The 23,513-nt window shown below is 42.7% G+C and overlaps 1 protein-coding gene across 3 annotated transcripts in view; it reads right to left on the bottom strand.

Annotated features, from left to right (window-relative positions):
• LOC117458386 (prolyl 4-hydroxylase subunit alpha-2-like) overlaps positions 1–23,513 on the bottom strand; it is a 45,584-nt gene that overhangs the window by 9,371 nt on the left and 12,700 nt on the right. For all 3 annotated transcript variants that reach the window (XM_034098823.2, XM_034098825.2, XM_034098824.2), the window contains exons 4-9: positions 22,600–22,751; positions 20,419–20,556; positions 18,951–19,190; positions 15,304–15,503; positions 14,477–14,653; positions 13,998–14,068 (exon numbers count right to left, since the gene is read on the bottom strand). In XM_034098823.2, the coding sequence (XP_033954714.1) occupies positions 13,998–14,068; positions 14,477–14,653; positions 15,304–15,503; positions 18,951–19,190; positions 20,419–20,556; positions 22,600–22,751 (978 nt within the window). The remainder of the gene's footprint in view (positions 1–13,997; positions 14,069–14,476; positions 14,654–15,303; positions 15,504–18,950; positions 19,191–20,418; positions 20,557–22,599; positions 22,752–23,513) is intronic.

Raw genomic sequence — 23,513 nt, 5'->3', positions numbered from 1 at the left:
AAGTCCTTTAACAGTTTAACAGTTTAAGGGACACAGGAGGTAAAAGCTATGATAATAGAAAATAAAATAAAAAATAAGACAAAAACAATAAATACGATAAAATATAAAAAGCTCTAAAATAAATAAACCAATACAAAAATAAATAAAATAAAAACCCAATTAAGATAATACAGATTCAAAGCAAAATAAATAAAAAGAATAATAAAGGTTATAAGAATAAATGCCTGTCGTGCAATAACTTGTCAAAACCATTTTGCCACCCGTAGCCAACTTGTAAATGTCCTAATGTAATTTGTTGTAAACGTCTATGTATTGCATAGGCCTCATCATTTTCAATTCTTGCAATTAAACAAAAAAAAAGTTTACATGTCTTATCACCTTTTTATTTTAATGATAATAATTTGGATTGATTTAGTCTTTTCTTGTAAACCAAATTACTTCTTTATTCTGAACTAGTAGAATCTGAGCTTCTCTTTCAACAGGGACCGTTCACTGAACACTGCTGTGGAACTTGTTTTCTATACCAGTCAACCTGTCACCATGACAACCACCTCCGGTCAGGAGCAAGAAGACAACATAAATCACACCTGGGAGTGTGACTCGCACACCATATGTGTCTTGCGCATGTGAGGTAACAAAACAGAGGCCTTAGGTCACATTTCGGAGGCTAAATGAACCATGCCTTAGGTTAGGACCTCTCCCCGCAGTTACCCATATCTCAACATAGTTTGCAGGATGGACTCTTCTGGGAAACCTTGGAAGATAAGAATGATAGGGGCATAATTTCACAAGGGACTCAAGGTGGAAGGATGGGAATTTTCACCCAAACGTATAGCATGGGAGCACACAGAGTTCAGAGGATGAGATTTGGTGCTGTTTCTCTTAAATCAGCTGTACATGTTAGGGCTGTATCCTCCAGAATGTGCTGCCTGTGACCTGAGGCAGCCTCTACGCAATCTTTCATTTGGTAAACATGTTTTCCTCTTAGGTCCAATGGCATCCTTTGCTTTAATAGATTGGCAGAGAATTGCCATATTCAATTATCCGAGTTAAGTGAATAAAGCCTAAATACCCCCTGAGAAAGCAGGCCTTTCAGAATAGATGTTGCGATACAGTGTGACATCGCTTTTATTCACTTGTATTGCTCATAAACTTTTCTCAAGGCCAGGCTAAAAAAAACGCGTTCAGAGTTCTGCAGCTTCTGGGGTTTCCAATTACTCTGCTCACAAAGATATCGTTCACACAGATCAGCATGCAACAGGCACTTCAGGGTTTCCCACACATAGACTATACTTGTGGGACGGGTGGCGCAGTGGTCTGTGCATCCGATCATCAGATCAAGGGGGAGTGCTGGGGAACTCCAGTTCGAAACCCGCTCCCGCCGCCACTGCGTCAGGCCGTTGTGTCCTTGGGCAAGACACTTCACCCGGATTTGCTCCTGTGGGTATTGTCCACAGTACATGTATAATACCAATGTATACTTGTAAAAGCGCCTCGATGACCTCGAGGCGTGAAGATGGACGGTGTGGCGCAGTGCGCTGTGCAATGATCAAGGGGTGAAACCCGCCGCTGCTGCGTCTGTAAAGCCGGTGGGTCCTTGGGCAAGACCCTTCACCTGAACTTGCTCCTGTGGGTATTGTCCACAGTTTCTGACCATTGCATGTATAATGTGCAATGTGTGTATATGTAAAGCGCTTTGAGTCATTGATAATGCGCTATAATAAATGTAAGGAATTATTATTATCCTTGGGCGGGCCGTCCAGGTTTATTAACGGCCGTCCAAGTATATTTTGCGGCCCATTTAGGTATTTTTTTTATAATCTTTTTTTTATTTATTCGTCCGTGACCACGACGCCATCTGCGATCGATTAACTTGTGGACAATGATGCCTCGCTCTACGCCTCCTGTACCCAGTCCCGGACTGGCCATCGGGAGGACCGGGGGGTTTCCCGATGGCCTGGCCTGTTAAGTGGCCTGCCCAGTGGCGGTGGCAAGAGGTCATGCCAGGGTGGCATGGGAGGGCAGACAGCACGTGGTATTTTATACTGTATATAACCTATTTATTGTTAATTCATGCCCTAACACTAGTGTTCTTAAAACCTGTTAAACCCCGAGCCTGTTTTTCAGGTTTCAGGCTCGAAAATGACATTCCCAGAACAAATGACCATATCTTCCCTTCTAAAAGGGTTAAATTAATAATCTTATTTCTCAAAGTAATGATAAACGTGTGAGTTGGATGTAGAAAAGTCAGATTCAATATTGATGTTTTTTATTTTAAAGAAAATTCAGATTGAACATGGTAAAAAACTGTAAATTATAGTGTCCGTCCAAAAAATATGTTGTACTTATAGTGAAAACTAACCTTGTATGATGGGTTAGTAGACTAAAAGCTTTAGGAATCCAAAGTACAACATATAATAAGTACCCTGTATCAAGATTGATGCAAAACAAGTGATATTTGACCTTGTTAGACAGATTTAGCACAAAAAAACCTCTTCTGGGGCCATTTGGGTGGATTTTCCATACCTCTGGCCCCCCTTGCTGGATTTTGACATGTGACATCTCTTTCTGACCGTCAGAGCCAATGGAATCGAGGGGAACTCCCACATAGTCCTTATTTGGTAATGTGTGTGTGTGAGACTGCCGCATAGCCTAGACCGGAAGCAGCAGCCACTCTGGTGGCTACCATTAGCAGCTAACATTTGCTCTCCGATTTTTACATAAAAATGGAATTATGGATTATAAATTAAATCATTTTTTTATACAGAGACGTTAAAAACCTATGGATTAACCGATTCAGCCGCGTTTTTTCTGGTTTTAATGCCATTGAACACGTCTTTTGATCAGATTGACAGCTACAGTGAGACGATCTCCCTAGAAGCTCCGTAAAGGTACGTGTTGTGATGTCTGTGTTTGCATCCCCTGTCGCAAGTCCGGATCACTCAGTGATGATACTATATACCTAAATAATCTGTGGAACCTCAGCTTTAATCTGATATCTTGTATGTGCAGCTACGATAAGTAATAAGGGTACTTTTATCTTGAGTTCTGTGCCAATGTCCGTTAGCATTTTTCGCTAAGGGGTCATTTAGATGCTTCTTATGAGACTTGTGTTGTGTTGTGGTAAAAATGGTTTGTATCGTCAGTTAGCTGAGATTATTTCCGTTAATCTGGTATAACACATTAATAGGTTCTTAAATATTAAGATCCCCTGAGACACAGTGTCGTGAAGAAAAAAAACAGGGTCCCCGTCTTGGGGTTTAACAGTTTGCACAAGAGAAACAAGGTGTTCAGACAAACAATCGGGTGCCCTTTGAGTCCCCCAAGCTTACTTCAACAATTTTAAATGAAACTACAAAATGTATTTTAAAGCAATGAATTAATGGAACAGGTTGTTTTGCATTACAATGTAAAACTAAATATATCCTCCTGGGACCCAGCCCATTGGAAATGTCCACTGTAGTGGACATTTTGTTAACATGTATCTCCTTTTACTCTTTTGAGCTACTCTATCAATCCCTGATGTACTGTACAGGGGACATCCTGGTCTTTCCAGTGATATGTCATTGGTTAAAATTGCATGCTGGGAAGTTCCTCTTTCTTTTCATCCAAAATGGCTGGCATACGAAAAACAAAATTGTATAGAAGCAGGAGGAGAAGTCAAATATTGTTGAATAATTGTCCTTTTTACCATGAAAATCATATATATTCTTGTTTATTAACATGTGAGGAACTATATAATTAGTTCTGAAAGCAATTAAATAATTCAAGTTACAAATAACAGATCTTTTATAAATGTCCATTCTAGAGGACGTCAGGACCATCTTCATGGACTTAATGACTCAATATTGTTGCAGGAGACGGAACTGAAGAAGACATTTTCTGTACCAGATAGTTCAGGGAGATTAAGATTTTGAGCTCTCAGATGATGAGAGAGATGAGGCTTTCACACCTTGGGATAGAAGAGGGTCAAGAAGAAGGGGGGGGAAAGATGCAGGATGCTCCATGAGCGCACAGATAGATACATAGAGACAGATAGGGACGAGCTGGAAAGACATGGCCCCCTGTGGGCCAAGAGTAGCACGTATGTCTTATTGTTGTTTTTATTTTAAGTGGAGACACGAAAAATGAGAATGACCACATGACCAATGAGGGCACGAGATATGTTTGTGCACAGATGGAAGGCTGACAGGCAGGTAGGCCATCCAGTTATTTTAGCCGGGCCGGCTCAGATGATTGGTCGTGCTTTTTACAGTACTACGGCTTCCACTGATGACTTTTTGTAATGGATATTTTGTCAAAGCACTTAAGATATTCATTGCTATCGGGATGTTAAGAGCATTTCATGCAATATAATAAAAAGTGTATCTCGAGCCGGTTTCTCAAACTTACCTACCCCACCTTTAAGAGAGCAAAAGGTGACCTGTGCAGCAACACATTTCAATAAATATTTGTCAATACTAAGAGCTGCTAAATTGTGCTGCTGTGATGGAATATGTATGCAAGGAGAATAAGAACATAGGCCTACCATGTGGTCCAGCTGGAGTTTCATCTGCCTCCTGATCCCTGCCTCTGTCCCTCTTTCTGACACTTCATCTTTATTCCTCACATACATTTATTCTTCTTCACGAATGTCTTCATCTCCTCCTGGCTTCCTCCTGCTCTGACCCTCCTGGTCTCTTCAGTGTACTCTCTTTTCCTTTTCCTCTTTATGTTCGTCCTCATCACTTCTCAGATATGTCTTTGTGTTGTTGTTGAATCACTCCAGCTACTCTGGCCTGCAAGAGTCTACTTGTGAAAAGCACTGCTTGTATAACTGTACACGTTAGGGCCATGTATTTGATAAGTAGCATATCACAAATATAACATCAAAAAGTATTTATCAAACGCACACAGGCAGCTGTGTTTAGACCCAGTTTGACGGTAATGGATGTATCCTGGTTTAATTGATCTGACCTCATTGCTGTGATGTGTAATATACGTGGATTTAATAGTACCGCATAGTTTAGCAAAGTGATCGATCTCCCAGCCAGGGCCGGCCCTCGGCATAGGCAGTATAGGCGAATGCTAAGGGCGCATCAACCCATAGGGGGCGCCGAAAATTGGAGAGAAAAAAAAGGTTAGAAATAAAAAATATATATAATTTTTTTATTTCATAACAACACAATTTCCCGATTTTGGATCAACAAAGTACATCTTATTATCTTATACTAACAGAACTACGCCTATATTGCGTACAGCACCCATAAATTATGGCACACACCCCCCCCCAAAATCAAGTTGAACTGCCCCAGTCCCAGTAAAAACCAGAGGTTTATGTGAAATTGTTCTTTTTTTGAAATAATGGTTTTAGTGTGCAATTATAGGTTTTAATTTTGTATTTGTATTCATTTAAAATAAATCAAACTCCCAAAAAACGTACACAGCTTCTGTGTGCTTTTATTAACATTGGAATTTACTGTGTAAGCGGCCGCGAGGGGGAGAGCTTTAGAGAGCTCTCTCCTGAAAGACTGAGAGGCTCTGATAACCTCAGCTCAGTGAGGTAAAGGCACACCTTTATATGATCATTATAGTTATACAAAAATAAGAGAATAGGTGAAAAACGGGTATAAAATACTGACAGTACAAAAAAGTTGTTATTAATAAACAAGAATACAGTTTGAAAGGGGAGTGATTTGTAAAATATCCATAAAGAAAAAGAAAATCTGCTTACAGTTCTGTTTCATATGGGTGTTGAGAGATGTATCCATAGATCTCCTAATGTTGCTCTCAAAGTGCACCAGATTGATGCTTTTAACTTCAATATTAAAAAAAAAAAGTCTTCCCGGGGTGCATGCCCCCGGACCCCCCTAGAGGAGCCCCCCCCCCCCACTTAAATCATGTTCAAATGGATAGGAAACTAAATACAGTTACAATATCTTTGTTTTTGTGGTCATGCCACAATCATGCACGTGCGAATCATAGTGAGTGTCTGCATTTTGGGGGGGGGCGCCAGCTAAAATTTTGCCTAGGGCGGCAAATTGGTCAGGGCCGGCCCTGCTCCCAGCTGTGTAGTATTTTGCAACGTAACGCCCCAAACAGCGACCGTCTGTTAAACGCTATCGATTCAAACGGCAGCGTTTTATTAATATTTTGTTTCAAGCTCTCGTCCTTAGTAAAAACAAAACTAATGAAAGCGTAAATGCTCACAGGGGAAGCTGATCCACCTTCAGGTGCTGGGACCGCTCGGTCTCTCTGCAGCGGTGTGAGCCGCGGTCTGTGAACGCCGCTCCGCAGTTTATTGCAGGGCCGTAGCTACGTTTTTAACGGGCCTAAAATTATATTTAAAATGATTCACTTTTAATTAATGTAATGCTTGAGAAGCTGCTTGAGAAGCTTGTGGACATAGTGTAGGTTTGTTTCTACAAGTACAGTTTTAGGGAAACAAAAGTTAGGGGGGCAGCTGGGGGGGAAAGGCTTTACAGTGGGGGGGAAGCTGCCCCCCACGTAGATCCGCCCCTGGGCTGTCTACATGATGTGGCCTGCCGACATGGCCACTGTCATACAGATCATACATCAAAGCCCTTGATTGGTCTCTGTGTGTCATTCAAGCTCGGGATAACCTCAGCTCAGGTGAGGTAAAGGACTCTGACGGAGCGTCCACACTACAGCTTCAAAAAAAGCTTGGAGCTGGGTGTGTCTGAAGCTTGGGGATTTTATTCGAGCAACGCGACCAACAACCAATCACATGAATCTCCCGCCCCCGACATACAAAGCAAAAAACCCCGGGGATTTTATGCGAGCAATATATATATATATAAACTCCCCAAACAGGCGAAAACCTACCAGTTTCACCCACTGTCTCTGCCACCTCCCTCCATGACTGGTTCTTCCGGTTTTTATCCCGGTAGGTGAAGAGGGTCTGGTCATACAAAACCGGGTGATTTGCTACGGCGATAATTAGTTTCTCCTCCATCTTTTTTTGAAATATAGAAATGAACGGCGGGATATCTCTCCCAGCTTAGACGCGGTTTGATTGGCTAGGGCTTGAGCTGTCAGATTTTCAGAAACGGGATTTGATTGGTTGGCGCTGGCTATGCCGGAGACCCCGGAGACGGACCGCTATGCTACCCACAATTCAGTTCGGCGAAAAGCGAGGCAACGTGACATCACCCCATTCAAAGTGAATGGGCAAACGCGTTGGAAACCGTTTTTGAAGCTGTCGAAGCTGTAGTGTGGACAGGCCGTGAGTGTTTAGATAGTTAACTTAGTCTAAGTTCTCAGTGGGTCTCAAATGGTTTGGTCACCATTTATGTAAACACATATTTCCATTTGAGAGGGTAGTGATTAGTAAAATATGCATGAATAAATAAACTAGGTGAAAAAAGGTAAGATACACTTTTAAAACGTGTTGAGAGCTAAAACTAGTCTTTGCTGCTGCCTCAAAGAGGAGAAGGGAGGAGAGGGAGACAGGAGAGGCTGATTCAGGAGCCCAGACACACTCACAACTATAAATGAACCAAAAATAAATAGTTTAAGTGTTTTTTTTCATATTGGAAATGGGATGTTATTGGTTATGGCCATGATTTTATTATTGAAATGTATACAGTTCTGTTTCATATAGGTGTTTCCATAGATCTAGTCTCTTTATTTCCCCCTCAAAGTGCACCAGATTGATGCATTTAACTCCAAAATAAAAATAAAAATGTCCATATGTTTATTAGTGGGTAGTAGATTTAAACTATAGGGCTATGACTATGGGCCCTGCCTGTACCTGTTCGCTCTGCCATCACGTGAAGGGTCTGCTAACAAGCGACCAACAGAAAGGTTAATGTTGTTGCAAGTCACCTCAATCCCCCCCCCCAATACCACCACCTACCCAAGTATATTTCAGATCTGTGGGAAACACTGCACTTTCATCACCTGCAAGCAAGGTAAATAAACTCACAGCACACCAAGGGGTGGCTGAGTGAAAAGCAGCTCAATAATCGACAACCACAAGCTCTAACTGACCAGGAGGAGAGACAAAGGGATAGTTTGTGTGTGTGTGTATGTATATGTGTATGTGTATGTGTATGTGTGTGTGTGTGTGTGTGTGTGTGTGTGTGTGTGTGTGTGTGTGTGTGTGTGTGTGTGTGTGTGTGTGTGTGTGTGTGTGTGTGTGTGTGTGTGTGTGTGTGTGTGTGTGTGTGTGTGTGTGTGTGTGTGTGTGTGTGTGTGTGTGTGTGTGTGTGTGTGTGTGTGTGTGTGTGTTTGCACAGGGTGCGTGTTACGCGTCTAGTGCAGTAGCGTAGTAGAATAGAGATGTTTGTAGATAGTGCATGTTGCATGCCGCTTTCTGCTTGCTACTCTCTGCTTACAGCTTGCGGACCCAGGCTAAACTGGAGGGGATCTCGGAGCAGCAGGGGGCCCCAGAGACGCGGCGTATAGGCCCACCGTCGTGTGGATATGCCCTGACGCCCGTCAACCCCTGCCCCAACTATGGGTAAATAGCCCCGCTCCCTTGTGGGTAAGCCTATTTAGGCAAAGGCTAAGGGAGCACACCCTGACAGAAAAACAATACGCTGGCGGGCCTTAAAAAGCCAAGGACCCGGCAGCCTCCTGCAGCCAGGATGGGGAACTGGTCGTCATGGGTCACCCACACCACCGGGTTTATCTCATCGTGGTGAAGATAGTGCTACTGGGAAGTGCGCACCCCCTATGGCACTTAAAAACTTCCTTGCGCAGGTATCCACCTCTGACCATGGTGAAGTACCTGGACCTTACAGCGTGTTGAAGTCTGGCGGCGATGGGGTTCTGGCGACGGGAGCAGGTACGAATGAACTGGAAGCTCTTAGCTAAGAACCCTGCACGGCAGTAGCACAGGGTATAGGTCGCTAAAGGCCCTGACACACCAAGCAGTCACCAGAGGACTAGCCGACGCTGAAGTCGGCTGTTGCCTGGCCGTGTTCTCCTGCGTTTTGGCCATGTGTCGCACGGGAACACACCGCACCGACTTCAGTGCGTGAGTGGCAATAACTCTCCTTACCAGCAGGCGGCGGTAGTGTGTATTCGTCATTCAAAAGAGGCAACAACCGGAAGACAGAGAAGAAGAAGAGTATCTTTTCTCCGTAATATCATACAGAGCTGGCCTCTCCTGGATCAAGGTGATGAGCAGGTCTTCGTTTGCATCATTCCAGATCGCCATGATGAGATGAAAATGAATAGCAGTCTGTGTGTGCCTTCTTAAATCGTTTGTTTACATCCCTCACTTCCGCTTCGCTTCTCATGCACTGATTTGCTAGCTGAATAGCCAATCAGAGTGATTATTTGGTCCGACTGCCAGACCCGATGCATGGCCGATTCAACATGTTGAATCGGCCATGCATCGGGTCTGGCAGTCCAAATAAGGCGTGTCACGGTCGACGGTGCGTGACACACCAACCTGACTACGGCGCCGCGAATGCCCGACAGCCTCTGACAGCCTCTGACTCCCAAAATCGGGTTGGTGTGTCAGGGCCTTAACAGCTCGGACTGAGTGGAAGCTGTTTTCGGCAGACCCCTGTGCGTTGAGCAGCCCTATTTAGGGGCCACACTGCTCACCCCAATTGGGGAAGGGCCTAGAAAAGGTGGCCTGGATAGGATACCGCACCTATCGGGCCATTCCATTACCGCGGTCGGAATACAAATAAAAATTACGGACGGAAATCACGGAAATTATGCAACTTAAGACTGGCAACATGGAATGTAAGGACTCTCCTGGACTCGTATGGCAGCTCTAACAGACCTCATAGGAGAACAGCATTGGTTGCTGCTGAGCTGAATCGCTACAACATCGACATTGCTGCTCTGAGTGAGACCAGAATCTTGGATGAAGGCTCTCTAACAGAGGAAGGGAGCCTTCTTCTGGAAAGGTTACCCGTCAGGAGGACAACATCTGCATGGTGTAGGACTAGCCATCAAAAACACTCTACTACCAAGTCTCGCTGAAACACCTGTTGGCATTAGTGAGAGACCGCTTCGCCACACTTCTCAGTTTATATGCACCGACCCTGCCATCCGAGAGTGAGGCCAAGGACTCTTTCTACCAGTCACTGGACGAGGCTCTTCGCCGGATCCCCAAGAATGACAAGATTTTCTTGCTTGGTGATTTTAACGCCAGAGTGGGACAAAACAGCAGCATATGGAGTGGAGTGCTTGGCAGGCATGGAGTTGGCCAGGCTAATGCAAATGGGTTGAGATTACTCACTCTCTGCTCTGAGCATAACCTGACCATAACCAACACTATCTTCCAGCAGAAGGCTAAATACAAGACTTTGTGGATGCACCCTCGTTCCAAACACTGGCACCTGATAGACTATGTCATTGTGAGGCAAAGTGACATCAGAGACGTTCACATCACCCGTGCCATGAGAGGTGCAGAATGCTGGACAGATCACCGTCTGATCATGGCCAAGGTCCACATGCAAGTGCGTCCCCCACTGCGGCTGCAAGGACCCAGAAGGAGGCGACTAGATTGCACCCGCCTGGAAAACCCTGATGCAAGGAATGAATTTTGTTGCTCCCTGGCTGAGAAACTAGGAGGGATGGAGTTGTCCTTGAGCTCATCTGAGAACACCATGGACCAGAAGTGGAACTCTATCAGCTCGGCTCTCTATGAGGCAGCAGCCCAAACAATCGGCTATAAGAGCAAGAACCACCAAGACTGGTTTGATGAAAACTCGGAAACCATCCATGACTTGCTGAAGGACATGCACAGAGCACATCGGGCAACGTTAAAGAGCCCCTCGTCCAGTAGCACCAGGCAGCAATGGCAGAGAATTTGTCGGGAAGTACAAAGGGCTACTCGGGTCATGCAGAATGAGTGGTGGACTAAAAAGGCATACGAAATCCAGTCTTTTGCGGATAAAAATGACATGCACAACTTTTACAATGCTGTCAAGAAGATCTACGGCCCAATAAGCCGCTGTATCACTCCCCTGAAAACAGCAGATGGCCTGACTGTCCTGAAGGACCAGCATAGTATTCTGCTGAGATGGGCTGAACATTTTGGTACCCTGCTAAATCAGGACTCTGATGCAGACCCCACCGTCCTTGACGACCTGCCTACACTTCCTCCTATGCACAATCTAGACCAGCCCCCAACCTTCCTGGAGGTCCTATCAGCTATCCGTTCCCTTAAAAACAACAAGTCCCCTGGTAATGACAACATCCCTGCCTAGCTATTGAAACAAGGAGGCTACCTCTGTACAAGAGCATTACACAAGTACATCACCGAGGTCTGGGCTGATGAGAACGTCCCACAACAATGGAGAGACGCCAATGTTATCACCATTTACAAGAACAAGGGTGACAAGGCTGTCTGTGGCAACAGCAGGGGTATTTCGCTCCTTGCTGTCGCCGGTAAGGTCCTGGCAAAGGTTATGCTCCAGGGGCTGATTAAAAACACCACAGAGTCAATACTGCCTGAATCACAATGTGGATTTAGGAAGAGCAGGAGCACGGTAGACATGATTTTCACAGCTCGACAGCTGCAGGAAAAGTGCAGAGAACAGCATCAGGACCTGTTCATGGCCTTTGTCGATCTCTCCAAAGCCTTCGACACTGTCCAGAGAGAACTTTTATGGGAAGTCCTTATCAGGTTTGGCTGCCCCAAAAAGTTTGGCAACATCCTCTGCCAATTTCATGATGGAATGACTGCTCGGGTGACTATAGGAGGACAAGAGTCTTCCCCCTTCCCTGTACACACAGGGGTAAGGCAGGGGTGTGTATTAGCACCAGTACTTTTTAACATCTTCCTGCTATGTGTCACCCAGCTTCTCCACAAGGAGATTGAGGACAGTAGCGGTGTGGCAGTGGACTTTCGTCTAGATGGCAACCTTTTCAACATAAGGAGGCTCCAGGCAACCACCAAACTGCAAAGGCAGAGAGTCATTGAGCTACAGTATGCAGACGACTGTGCTCTTGTATCTCACAGTTCACAAGACCTCCAGTCTGTTCTTACTGCTGCGGTGAGAGCGTACAGCAGGATGGGACTGACCGTCAACACCATCAAGACGGAAGTAGTTTGCCAGTGGAGTGCCAACATCCCATCTACACCACCTACCTTCACTGCTGCTGGTTGTAGTGGAAATTATAAGTATATCCTTATATGCTTAAACCAAATGCTTCTCATAAATGTCATGTGCTGTTTTCTTTTTCTTCTACGCGCTTCAAGGCCACAGAGCTGCTTTGGCTACTGGGAGACTCACACAGTCACACAAGAACCGTTATGCTATCTACCGCTCAAGGCCAGGTGTCTAATAACAATGTGACTGTGTGAAGACAGATTTCTCACGTTCCCACTCATTTCCTATATAACCTCTGCTTTTTCATTGTACTGCGCACACTCTGGCAGACTATTCTATGCTCTGTCAGACATGTGTCTATTTATTATTGTATCATGTATTTGAAGCTTCAACTGTCTGTTGTACCATCCTTCAGATACCTGGGGAGCATTCTCTCTGAAGACAACACCATCGACAATGAAGTCCAAAACAGGATAAAGTAGGCATCAGCTGCTTTTGGGAGACTCCGGCGTAGGGTCTTTCAAAACAAGAACCTCCATCTCCGCACGAAGGTCTGTGTCTACCAAGCGATCTGCATCACTACCCTCCTTTACAGCTGCGAAGCCTGGGTAACTTAGAGCCGCCACATCAGGGCCAGTTCCACATACGCTGCCTTCAGCACATCCTGGGAATCACCTGGCGTGATCGTGTGCCCCACTCTGAAGTACTCTCGAAGACCAACTGCAGGAGTATTGAGGCCACAATTACTCAGCACCCGCTACGATTGCTGGGCCATGTAGTAAGGATGCCCTCAAACCTCCTGCCTCGCAGAGTGCTATATGGCCAGCTACACCATGGTCGATGCTCTGCTGGAGGGCAGAAGAAGCGCTATAAAGACCAGCTGAAGACTGCGTTAAAGAAATGTAAAATCAGACCCGAGGCCCTGGAGGACGCTGCTGCTGACCGTAACACCTGGCGCCAGCTGTGCCTGGATGGGACCCAAATGCTGGAGGAGGAAATGACAGCCAGGAGACAGGAGAGGAGACTCAGGAGGAACACGCCTATAGTTGCCGTTGCTACTACCACCACATACACTTGTCCTACCTGCAATATGATGTGTGGGTCCAGGATAGGGCTATTCAGCCACCAAAGAATTCACCGATAGAAGTGGACGTCATCATCGGATTCGATGGACAACCATAAGCAAGCAAAGCAAGTGTGTGTGTGTGTGTGTGTGTGTGTGTGTGTGTGTGTGTGTGTGTGTGTGTGTGTGTGTGTGTGTGTGTGTGTGTGTGTGTGTGTGTGTGTGTGTGTGTGTGTGTGTGTGTGTGTGTGTGTGTGTGTGTGTGTGTGTGTGTGTGTGTGTGTGTGTGTGTGTGTGTGTGTGTGTGTGTGTGTGTGTGTGTGTGTGTGTGTGTGTGTGTGTGTGTGTGTGTGTGTGTGTGTGTGTCTTTGTCTGTGACATACAGTACCAGTCAAAAGTTTGGACACACCTTCTCATTCGAAGTTTTTTATTTATTTGAATTATTTTCTACATTGTAAATTAATACTGAAGACATCAAAACTATAAAAGAACACATATGGAATTATCTAGTAAACGAAAAAGTGATGATGATGATATGTGTTCTTTCATAGTTGTTATGTCTTCAGTATTAATCTACAAAGTGGGAACAAATTAACAAAAACCATTGAATGAAAAGGTGTGTCCACACTTTTCACTGGTACTGTATAGCAGACATGTCGCACCCACAGGTGTGACACATTCCGTATAATTACTACTGACAGAGTTATAGTCACAGATTGACTGGAATCAAAGAATAAGCACAGGTTTCACAGCAGAATGAGGATGTAGTTTGGGTAAAAGGCAAAGGCTAAACCCTGAATAACCTGAATTACACGGCAAATAGTATCAATACTAAATAAAAGAAAATCGGTTAACAGTAAGCTCTTTAATGCTTGTAATCCTCAAAAGTGCTTCCAAAAACCTTTTACCTTTTGGACACTCTGTAGTTGGCTGTGGTCAGGACGCCTGTTTTGGGGTCACGGACAGTAGCTCTGGCAAGCTTATGAAGAACACACAGATATACAATTATTGATGATTATGTTTATCATAAACATTACGCAGAAGAGTGTGTCCACTTATTCAATTTATCAACATGTTGGTAAGTCTATATACATATTGCTGATTCAGACGCTTTTCTCTAAATAAACACCTTTTTATACATTCCAAATGTAAAAAACTATTGCTTTGTACAACTTATCTTTGAACAAAGAAGCTGCACTTCATCACCTTACAAGCTCATGGCTTTAGGATTTTTTTGTTCTGAATTAAGTGTTAAATATCATGAAAACTTTAGTATTTTGTTTCCTTTAAAAGTACTAAGGTCACTGTACAGGATTTAGTGTTATGTCCTGGGTTGAGTGCAGAATGTTTAGATGTATTATCATTGATGTATTGCTTCTTGTCTCACCCTGGGTTTGGCCAGCTGCTTAATCCTCTCAGTCTCCTCGTGTGACAGGACGTCCAGGTAGCGTACGATGCGGGGGCTGTCCCACTCATCCTCCTCTTTTATGGGCTTCAGCAGGAGACGAGGGTTCCTGTTTCTATCCTGGTAGCGGCAGTACAAGTGGCTGCGCCTCACGTCATTCTGGTCAAACATACAAGATAAACAGAAACATTATGAAGAGAGGATTTATTTAGGAGAAGTGAAATCAGATTTGAAATGTCTGCCACACTGCTGCTGGAATCTAATGTCACATGGAAAGGATTGACCTTGGAAGCCTGTGCTCGCTTCAGGTGCACACATACAGGTTTTTAACAAAATGTTGCTTGTATGGAAAATAAATCCTTGTCCTGTATACTTGGTAACCTCAAATATTTCCCAGTAAAACATCAGAGCAGAGCAGAACAGAGCTTTTATTAGCTTAAGTGGAACATTTTGCTATAAACACGCCACATCGATCATAGCTCTAAATGGGTTTTATCAGCCTTTTCTTCCCAGAATTGCTCGACAACCATAGAATCCGTCTTTGTGAAAGGGGTGTTTATGCCTGCAGTAATTGCAAGCTTGCTATTATAACTGTCACTTTACTGCAGGTTTCTTAACATTGCTCTTGTATATTACATCAATTCCTTTATTTGTTATTGAAGCTCTAATCTAAATGTCAAAATAGGTATTTGCTCACTTCAAATGTACACCTCAGAAAAGTAGGTAGAGATCTAGTAATTTTGACTTCCTCTTTATATTATAGATTTTTTATCAATGAGCATTTTTTTTGTCCTTATGTTATGTCTCACCATTCCGAGCCCCTCTCCTCTGCAGAGAGCTTCGTAGACGTCTCTCTCTGGGAGGTGGTCTTTGGGTCTGGTGTAGGTTCCCAGCTGGATGGGCTCCTCAGAGGGCGGCGGGTAGTCCTCCTGGTTCAGCTCGCTGAGCTGCTTGGTAAGCAAGCCCTCAAAATAACGCAGGTTTCCTCCTGCCCTCTGGTGGCTGGGATCTGCCAATACAAGAAAATGTTGGTCATGAGTGAAACATTTCTACTCCGAAGTGGAATCACCTGTAAAGCAGAGGAGAATCTGTGTTGATGTTTACTATATGGCCACATTTTATAAAAGTGATTTGTATAGCTTTGATAGTTTATTTATTTGACCTAGTACTGTATGGTTTAATTATGACTGAATTGAGTACAACATTTTGTCGACTTCATGAGTGTTATCTTTTAAATAAGCTTTATACTTCTACTCCACTATATCTCAGAAGACATATTGTACCTTTTACTCCTCTACTTTGATCTGAACAGCTATAATGACTATATAGAATCTTTTAGCACTTGGTATTTTGCATTTCTTCTTCAACAGTTATGTTATTTAGTCACATTTATAAATGCAGGTCTTTGCTTAGCAATGGAGTAGCTGATGGTGTGCTTTTTGTAATGGTGAATAAAGAAAATGATCTTAATATTTCCCATGAAGAGTCCCTTGTGTGCTTTAGATATTATTTGAGGTATTTAAGCAATTACAGAAAGTACAGAAAGTAGAAAAAGCACACTACCTTGTGGAAGTCTGTGGACATGCACTAGTTCATTAGTAATCAGATGAATTACAGCAACATACTCTGCCCCTGGTTATTTTTATGTAGGAACAAAGCTGCCTTGTGTGTACCAAAGTTACAGTAAACAGAGGGTATCTTAAGTATCGACTTGCTGGACAAAAATGTGCATTTCATTATTTTTGTTGAAGGGAATTTCAGACTTCTGAAATGAGGATTCAATAAACAACATAAATGAGTATGTATGCTATTTTCCAACAGCACTGAAGTACACTAATTTAGTAACACAAAGTAAATAAACAGTTTTAAATAATGGAGAAATGCTAAAGAAACAAACGTTGATGTATGGATTAATGACTGGCTCTATGTTTACCAATATTTGTGTGGGTGACAAAAGGGCCACACAATTGTTTTTGTCTTGCATTTTGTCCATGATTCTCCTCACACTATGTAGTCTGGCTGTTTTGCACCTCACTGTATCAATAATGTGTTTTTATATATGTCGGTTATGTGCATTTGTTTTACCTCTGACTTGTATGTTACATTTTTTACTGCACTTCCAGTTGTATAGTTTATTTTTATCAGTTGAATCTGCTAACGTTCTCTATTGTATAGACCAGGGCTCTCCAACCTTTTTTAGGATGAGAGCTACTTTCAAAAAATAAAACAAGTCGTGAGCTACTTTTACTCCTCTTTTTTTTGTTTTTTGCAGTGTATATATTTAGCACATTTTAACATTATTATATGCTTACCTTTAACCTTTGTGTGCTGTTTGGGTCTGTGGGACTCGTTTTCAGTGTTTACTAAAATAACATGTATGCAATTTAATTATTTTAACCTGCTTTATTTGGGGGTGGACCTCACCTCCTCTAGGGGGGTCCTCACCTCCTCTAGGGGGGTCCTGGGGCTTGCACCCCCGGGAAGATTTTTTTTTTTAAATGTTGAAGTTAAATGCATCAATCTGGTGCACTTTGAGCACAAAATGAATTTATGGACACAGCTCTCAACACTCAGATGAAAGGGAGCTGTATACTTTTCAATAATCCAAACATCTTTAGAATATGATCAAAACCACAACAACAACAAAAAAAATCATTTAAACGTGTTTATTCTTATCTTATGTTACCTAGTTAACATTCTTTCTTTTTATTTATGCATATTTTACTAATCACTCCCCTTTTAAACTGTTTTTTTTTTTACTTTCCTATAGTACGTATTGGAATGATTTCTTACTTTATTTTTTACAACTATATTAAATAGATAAAGGTGTGCTCTCTCGCTCTCTCTGTCTCGCTCGCTCACAGAGGCTGTGTGCTCCTCCGTGGCGATGACGGCTTGCGTTAAAAAAAATAATAAACATATTTGTAAAGTGGGAGGCACAAACGGGATTTGGAAAGGTGGGGGGGACATGTTACTTATTGAGGGCTTGCGAGCTACCGGTCACTCGCGATCTACGTGTTGGAGACCCCTGGTATAGACGGCTCGACACGGAAAAGCGGATTCGGAGCCCGAATAGAGGCCCTCTGTTTCGCGAGCGCCGACACGGGGGGTGGCGGTGCTAGTGGAACACAGGCCCGAAACCGTGCCGCGCCACACTAATAATAAGCGCATAGGTGCGCTTATTATCAATTAGCGCTCCATCCTCAAGGTGAGGCCCCACGCAGTCTGTGTGATCTGCCTGTTGGAAGGGACGGCCCTGTTGATAACGGCTCCCAAAGTGGGTAGGTCTGAAGACGAAATGCTTGCGACTCTGTGTGTACACCCTATACCAGTGCTTCTCAAAGTGTGGTCCGCGGACCACTGGTGGTCCGTGAGCGCCCCCTAGTGGTCCGTGAGTATATTGGTAACATTTCACATTTGAAATAAATAAATAAATTTAAGTTTTCCGTACTCTCGCGGGAATATCTCCGCAATGGAGCGAGCTTAAGTTTCACTTTTGATTGCATGATATAGCCCAGATAAACACATTCATCACACATGTTGCCACTTGTTTGTACCATTTCCAGGCGATTTGTAAAAAACTATGTGTTTTTGGATATTTGTGGGGTTAGGTGGTCCGCGAGTGTTTTTTTATTGGTTAAGTGGTCCTTGGTATGAAAAAGTTTGAGAAACACTGCCCTATACGATCATTCCCTGAAAACGATGACGCCATAGCCTCACCTTTCCTGCTTACCCCCGTTCGCCAACAACAACAATGGCGGATCACAGGGTTGCGTTCGTGCTCTACAGCTCCTCTACCACAACCATCAGCAAAAATAATAATTTAATATAATAATAATCGTCATCGGTCTTCTTCACTGCTTTTGGTGTATTTTGTGGCGGAAGTACAGCGCCACTTACAGGCCCGGTATATGTACTACAACGTCTCCAGCGGGTCGAGCGGTCTCGTGTGGACGGACACGTTTCTTGAGCCGATTCCATGTGGACGGAATACTTTTATGATATCGAATTCGGTTCGTTTTCATCTCCGTGTGGACGGGCCTAAAATAACAGTTACAAACCGCGGGCTCTTCCTTTGTATGGAGAACACCCTGCTGCTATGGCAAGCCAAGAGCTCCACTGCAGTGAAAGGAGAGTGTACTGTAGGCATTAGTGAAATAGCAAGAAGACAACCTATCAATTAGCCCATGGTGGAGGAGTGCTGCCTTATTGGTCAGCTCACTGGTGTCTGTATGTCTGTGTATGTGGGTTAAGTGATCTTTAAATACAGTTTCCCTTTTTGATTTCTAAAAATAAATTCCATGAACTCATTCACCCCCTTTTGGCTGCATAAAAGATTGACTCATGCATGACAGTAAATGAATGACAGATTTTTTAATGATGTAATGTGAAAGAGTGTGCACACTGATTTGAGCTTCTAGGTTTTGTCTGTACACTTTCCCATGTTGCATCTTACCAATAGCCACCAGTCGCCGTGTCAGCTCAATGGCTCGAGGTAGGTCACCCATTTGGTAAACAGAGTAGCTGAGGTAGTCTAATATGTCGCCCTTGGCAACCTCTGTTTCCTCCCCGGCATCCAGCTGCTTTAGGGACTGCTGCATCCACAGCACAGAATGGTAATAGTCTGCGTCATTATACGCCGTCTTCCCCATATCGAAGCAGTCCTCCACCGTCAGCATGACATTGGAGTGAATACCTGTGGCAAAATTCAATACATTAAAAAGCAGACAATATTGTGTAATATCTTTACCTACCCAAGATCATGTTCTACACGACATATTTGTATGATTTCATTGATGAGTTTGGACTAAACGTTTTTTAGCATTATTTTTGTAAAGTATATGCAATATTTTGGGTCTAAATCAATTTTGTAGGAAAAAGTATTATACAATTATTATTATTATTATTATTATTATTAGAAAAAATCTAAATATAATGTATCCATCCTGGGTATATATATATACATATTTATATATATATATATATATATATATATACATACATTGTGGGGGAAAACTTCTGTGTAGCAATGCAGTGGGAGTCACCGACTCAGGAAGGACACGGGGAGAGCTGGAGCTCTGATGTCAAACACTGATGGTTTATTTAGGAGCTTCGGCCGGAGAATTCACAAAACAAGTCCAAGAGCCAGAGGTTCTGACTTCACGGTACAGTTGCCACGTCAATTCTGAAGAACTCTACCCCAGACCCGTGTATTTAGCTAGTTCAGAGAGAATAATCAACATTGTGCATAACAAGATAGAATCATAACACCTCTATCAGCTGACACCAACAGGCAGGAACAGGGAGACAAAACACTGAGAGCACAGCAGCCAAGGTTACAGGTGCCTGTGCTCAGTCAGGACAGTTTGAACTGATAAACTGGGTCAAAGTTATGGGCTTTGGAAAATATTTCCCCAACATATATAAGATTTTAAAGACAATCTCTGTACAATTTGAGGGTTTCGCACTGTTGCAACACCAAGTAGTATAAAACGCTAAACCTTACTGGATGAGAGTCATGTAACAAATAAACGTAAACTTAAGGAACAACGGATTCAACATGTGTCTGTGTATGATGCAACTATAACTGAGTCATTTGTAATGAACAGAACCAAAATATTAACCCTAAAAGAATCCCTTAATCTCCAACCCCACCTTTAATTAACACTAACCTTAAATCCAAGCCCCAACCCTTGGGAGTGAAGTGAGGGGTCCTCAACTTCACCTCATTTCACAAAAATGTTCCATATCAGGAGGGCCAAAACCCAAACTACTTATGCACACAATCGTGTTTATATCAAATAAACAAACCATTAATATAAAAGGCTTATTATAGGTGGGTTCAGTGAGCCTTCCTGTCTTTCTTGCAGAAATGTACACACTGACTATATCCTCTTGTGTACTCATGTTCTCTCTTTGGTTACCTGGCAGCTTTCCTTTGGAGAAGGCCTCAGAATCCAGTTGGTACGTGTCCTGAAGACGCATCAGCGCCTTGGCTGCACCCTTCTCATCCTCCTCATCTGGGAAGAACTGCCTGTGTATGGACATGTTGGAAATGAACCCTGAGAAGACAGAAAATAAAAAGTTAGGCTGGCAATGTCAGGGTAGAAGTAAATGAATGATTTAGTAAAAAAAACAAGAATGACATCGAGCCTGTTCATTTTCAACACTAAAGCTATAACTATTTAATGTTGTATTTTTCCAAAAAAGCCAAAAGTTAGCATATACTTTGTTCAAATATGCTGTTTTAATTTAATGTTGGATTAGTGTTGAAAAAGAAAACCTTACTCGATTACTTGATTTCAGTCAATTATCCTCTTACGCTAAAGTAAAATATAAAAGGTGTTGGTATAATTAATCAAAATGACATGCATTTAATAATAAAATTTCAAATCAACTATTTACTTCTTATGAAATGTTTTAGTCTTTGTCTTTCTTTTCTGCTTGTGTTTGCAGCAAGTAATGAAAACAAAGGTTGCAACTGCCATTGCCAATATCTTTGATGTACTGTATTCATGCTTATAACCCACAGATCTTCTTATTCCCATTATTTCCTCATTAGATATCACCATCTGCTGCTCAGTAAATCCTGGGAAATCATAAAAGGAATTCCTCAGGGCTGATGTTACATTTTCATTAAATATTTTCTGTACATGCTCTGTGGTATTCAGCGGTATGTGTAATCTTCTTATCTTTCAAATGACTTCATGTGCATTCACCCGTGTTATGAAAGAGGCAACAAATTAATATGGGTATGCATGTTCTTTACAACACAACCTGCTTATGTAAAATAATTAAACATACTAAATCCAAATATTGTCTTATACAGTAAATGCTTATGTTTATAAGGTTTAAATCTGGTCTCTTTCACGCTCTTTCTCTCTCTGACTCATCGCCACATATTCAGTTAATCTCGATGACACATGCATGCTTAAACTATCTGCCACACACACACACACACACACACACACACACACACGCGCGCGCGCGCGCACGCTTTCAGGTCCAAACAAACACAAAGAGAGAACATGTCCAACATATGCGGCGATGAGGAACAGCTGGGGCTAAAACATGACGGCCTCGTTGCTCTCTGTGTTTATTCTGGAAGTATGTGAGCAGAGCAGTTCAGCCGAAAATTCCTCCCTGCAGTCCAGGCCGTAATCACTCTGCTCACATCCACGCTGGATTAGAGATACTGTTCACTGCTTGCTTTCTGCTTGTGCTGAGAGTACGATAAAGCAAGTGTTGAATGCTGCCCTTCAGATGCGTTATACAGCGTGAAGAGATAATTAGGCATGGTATGAATACATACAATGTCAATGGGATTGGAAATGTTTGCAAAGGCAGCATAAAGTAATGCAATTACATATCGGATCTGGTTTAAGTAGTTTCTGCTTGAGCTTAATTTCAGTTCTTTTCAGATGTTTCGTCAGTAAATGCAAAGAGAAAGGAGAAACTTCACTGGATGATAATAATACTACTTGGATGATAATAATACTACTTGTATGATACGCTTTCAAGCTGGCATAGCTCGTATCACAGGAAATGTCTGTAGAATCCCAGCCAGGCAACAGGCCCATAGATTCATGTTGCCAAAAAACAGACTCCAGGAGTACATTTCACGCAAATAAAGCAAGACATTTTTCTCCTTGACTGATCTATCATAACAATAGTATTATAACTAGTGCTGTCAATCTTTAAAATGTAATCATTTGTGACAAATGATAATTTAAAATGTTACGAAAACTGGCACATGCTTCGGCAAAATGCCCTTTTCTCAGTTATTCATCATCTGTCTGCAGCAGTTATGGTGGAGGTAGTTATGGGTCTTACTGGTGTCCAGTGGTCTCAAGTCAATGCATGTGTCTTGTTCTTTTGCTATCTTTACCTTTTTTAATCCATGGGATTCATAGTAAACATCTAGGCTGCTAGTACAGGAACAACATTGGGTCAAACTTGGTGATGTGATTGATTTGTGTCATTGTTTTAAACTTAATTGTGAGCATTAATATCACATGGAGATCCAAGCAAGAAGAAATCACACCACTCTTGTCCAGCTCCACTCCTTCCTTCCTTGCTCATTTCCCTCCCTTTCCCCCCCTCACCTTCAGAGGGGTTCTGCAGCACCAGGGTTTCCAGCTCGGACCACTCTGTGTTGAGCCTCTTCATCAGTTTGTAGGCGTTCACAGGGTGGGCCAGGTATCCCTCTGGGTCTGAGATGGACAATCTGGTCAGAGCGTCCAGTTTGTTGGCCCAGCTATGAAACAGACAGGCAAGATGTTGGGTTCTTTACCTCTGATATATGTAATCATGTGTAACCACAGAGTCCGCCTCCTCTCTCCCCCACCAGTCATCTTCCCATCAATCATCTCACCTCCTCTCACGGTCATCTTCAATTGAGGAGGGGCTGACTCCAAGTTGGAGAATCACCAAAGTAATCTATCAAACTGAGTTTAAATGCAGTATATCAGCTCGTCACTGTAAATGCTATCCATATTGGTCTTTATTCGTGTTATGTCGACAAACCAAGATACTGTTTAATAATGTTGAAAAATAACCTTTTTTATGGATTACAACATTATTCCACATATTATACATATAAATCAAATCTATTCAGCAACAGTCATAACACTAACAAATCTGTATCTTCATATCTGTTCAGCAAGAGATTTGTTAATAATAAAAGTCTTTAGTGGTTGTCTAACTTGTATTACCCTACCATGTTAGATCATGTTCTCTTATGTTCCACTGGTTTCATCTTTGACTATGTGTTTTGTTTTATAAGCCCATCGTAAATGTTTTATTTTGAATCTAAATCTGGGAAGTAAATAGTCATCTGAAACTCAGTCAACTGTAGTGGGAAACAAAGTAAACTGTTAGGGAAATAATTGTCCTAGACTCCTAGATATGACGTGCATGACCAACCCTGACGTCTGTTATCTCCTTTAAGGAGATCGGCTGCTTCAGCCATAATGTTGTTATTCCAATTCTATGACCGGGCAACCCTAGGTCACAGATG

The sequence above is a fragment of the Pseudochaenichthys georgianus genome, chromosome 14, assembly GCF_902827115.2.
Source record: "Pseudochaenichthys georgianus chromosome 14, fPseGeo1.2, whole genome shotgun sequence".
Lineage (NCBI taxonomy): Eukaryota > Metazoa > Chordata > Actinopteri > Perciformes > Channichthyidae > Pseudochaenichthys > Pseudochaenichthys georgianus.
This window is presented reverse-complemented; position numbering and strand designations above follow the sequence as displayed.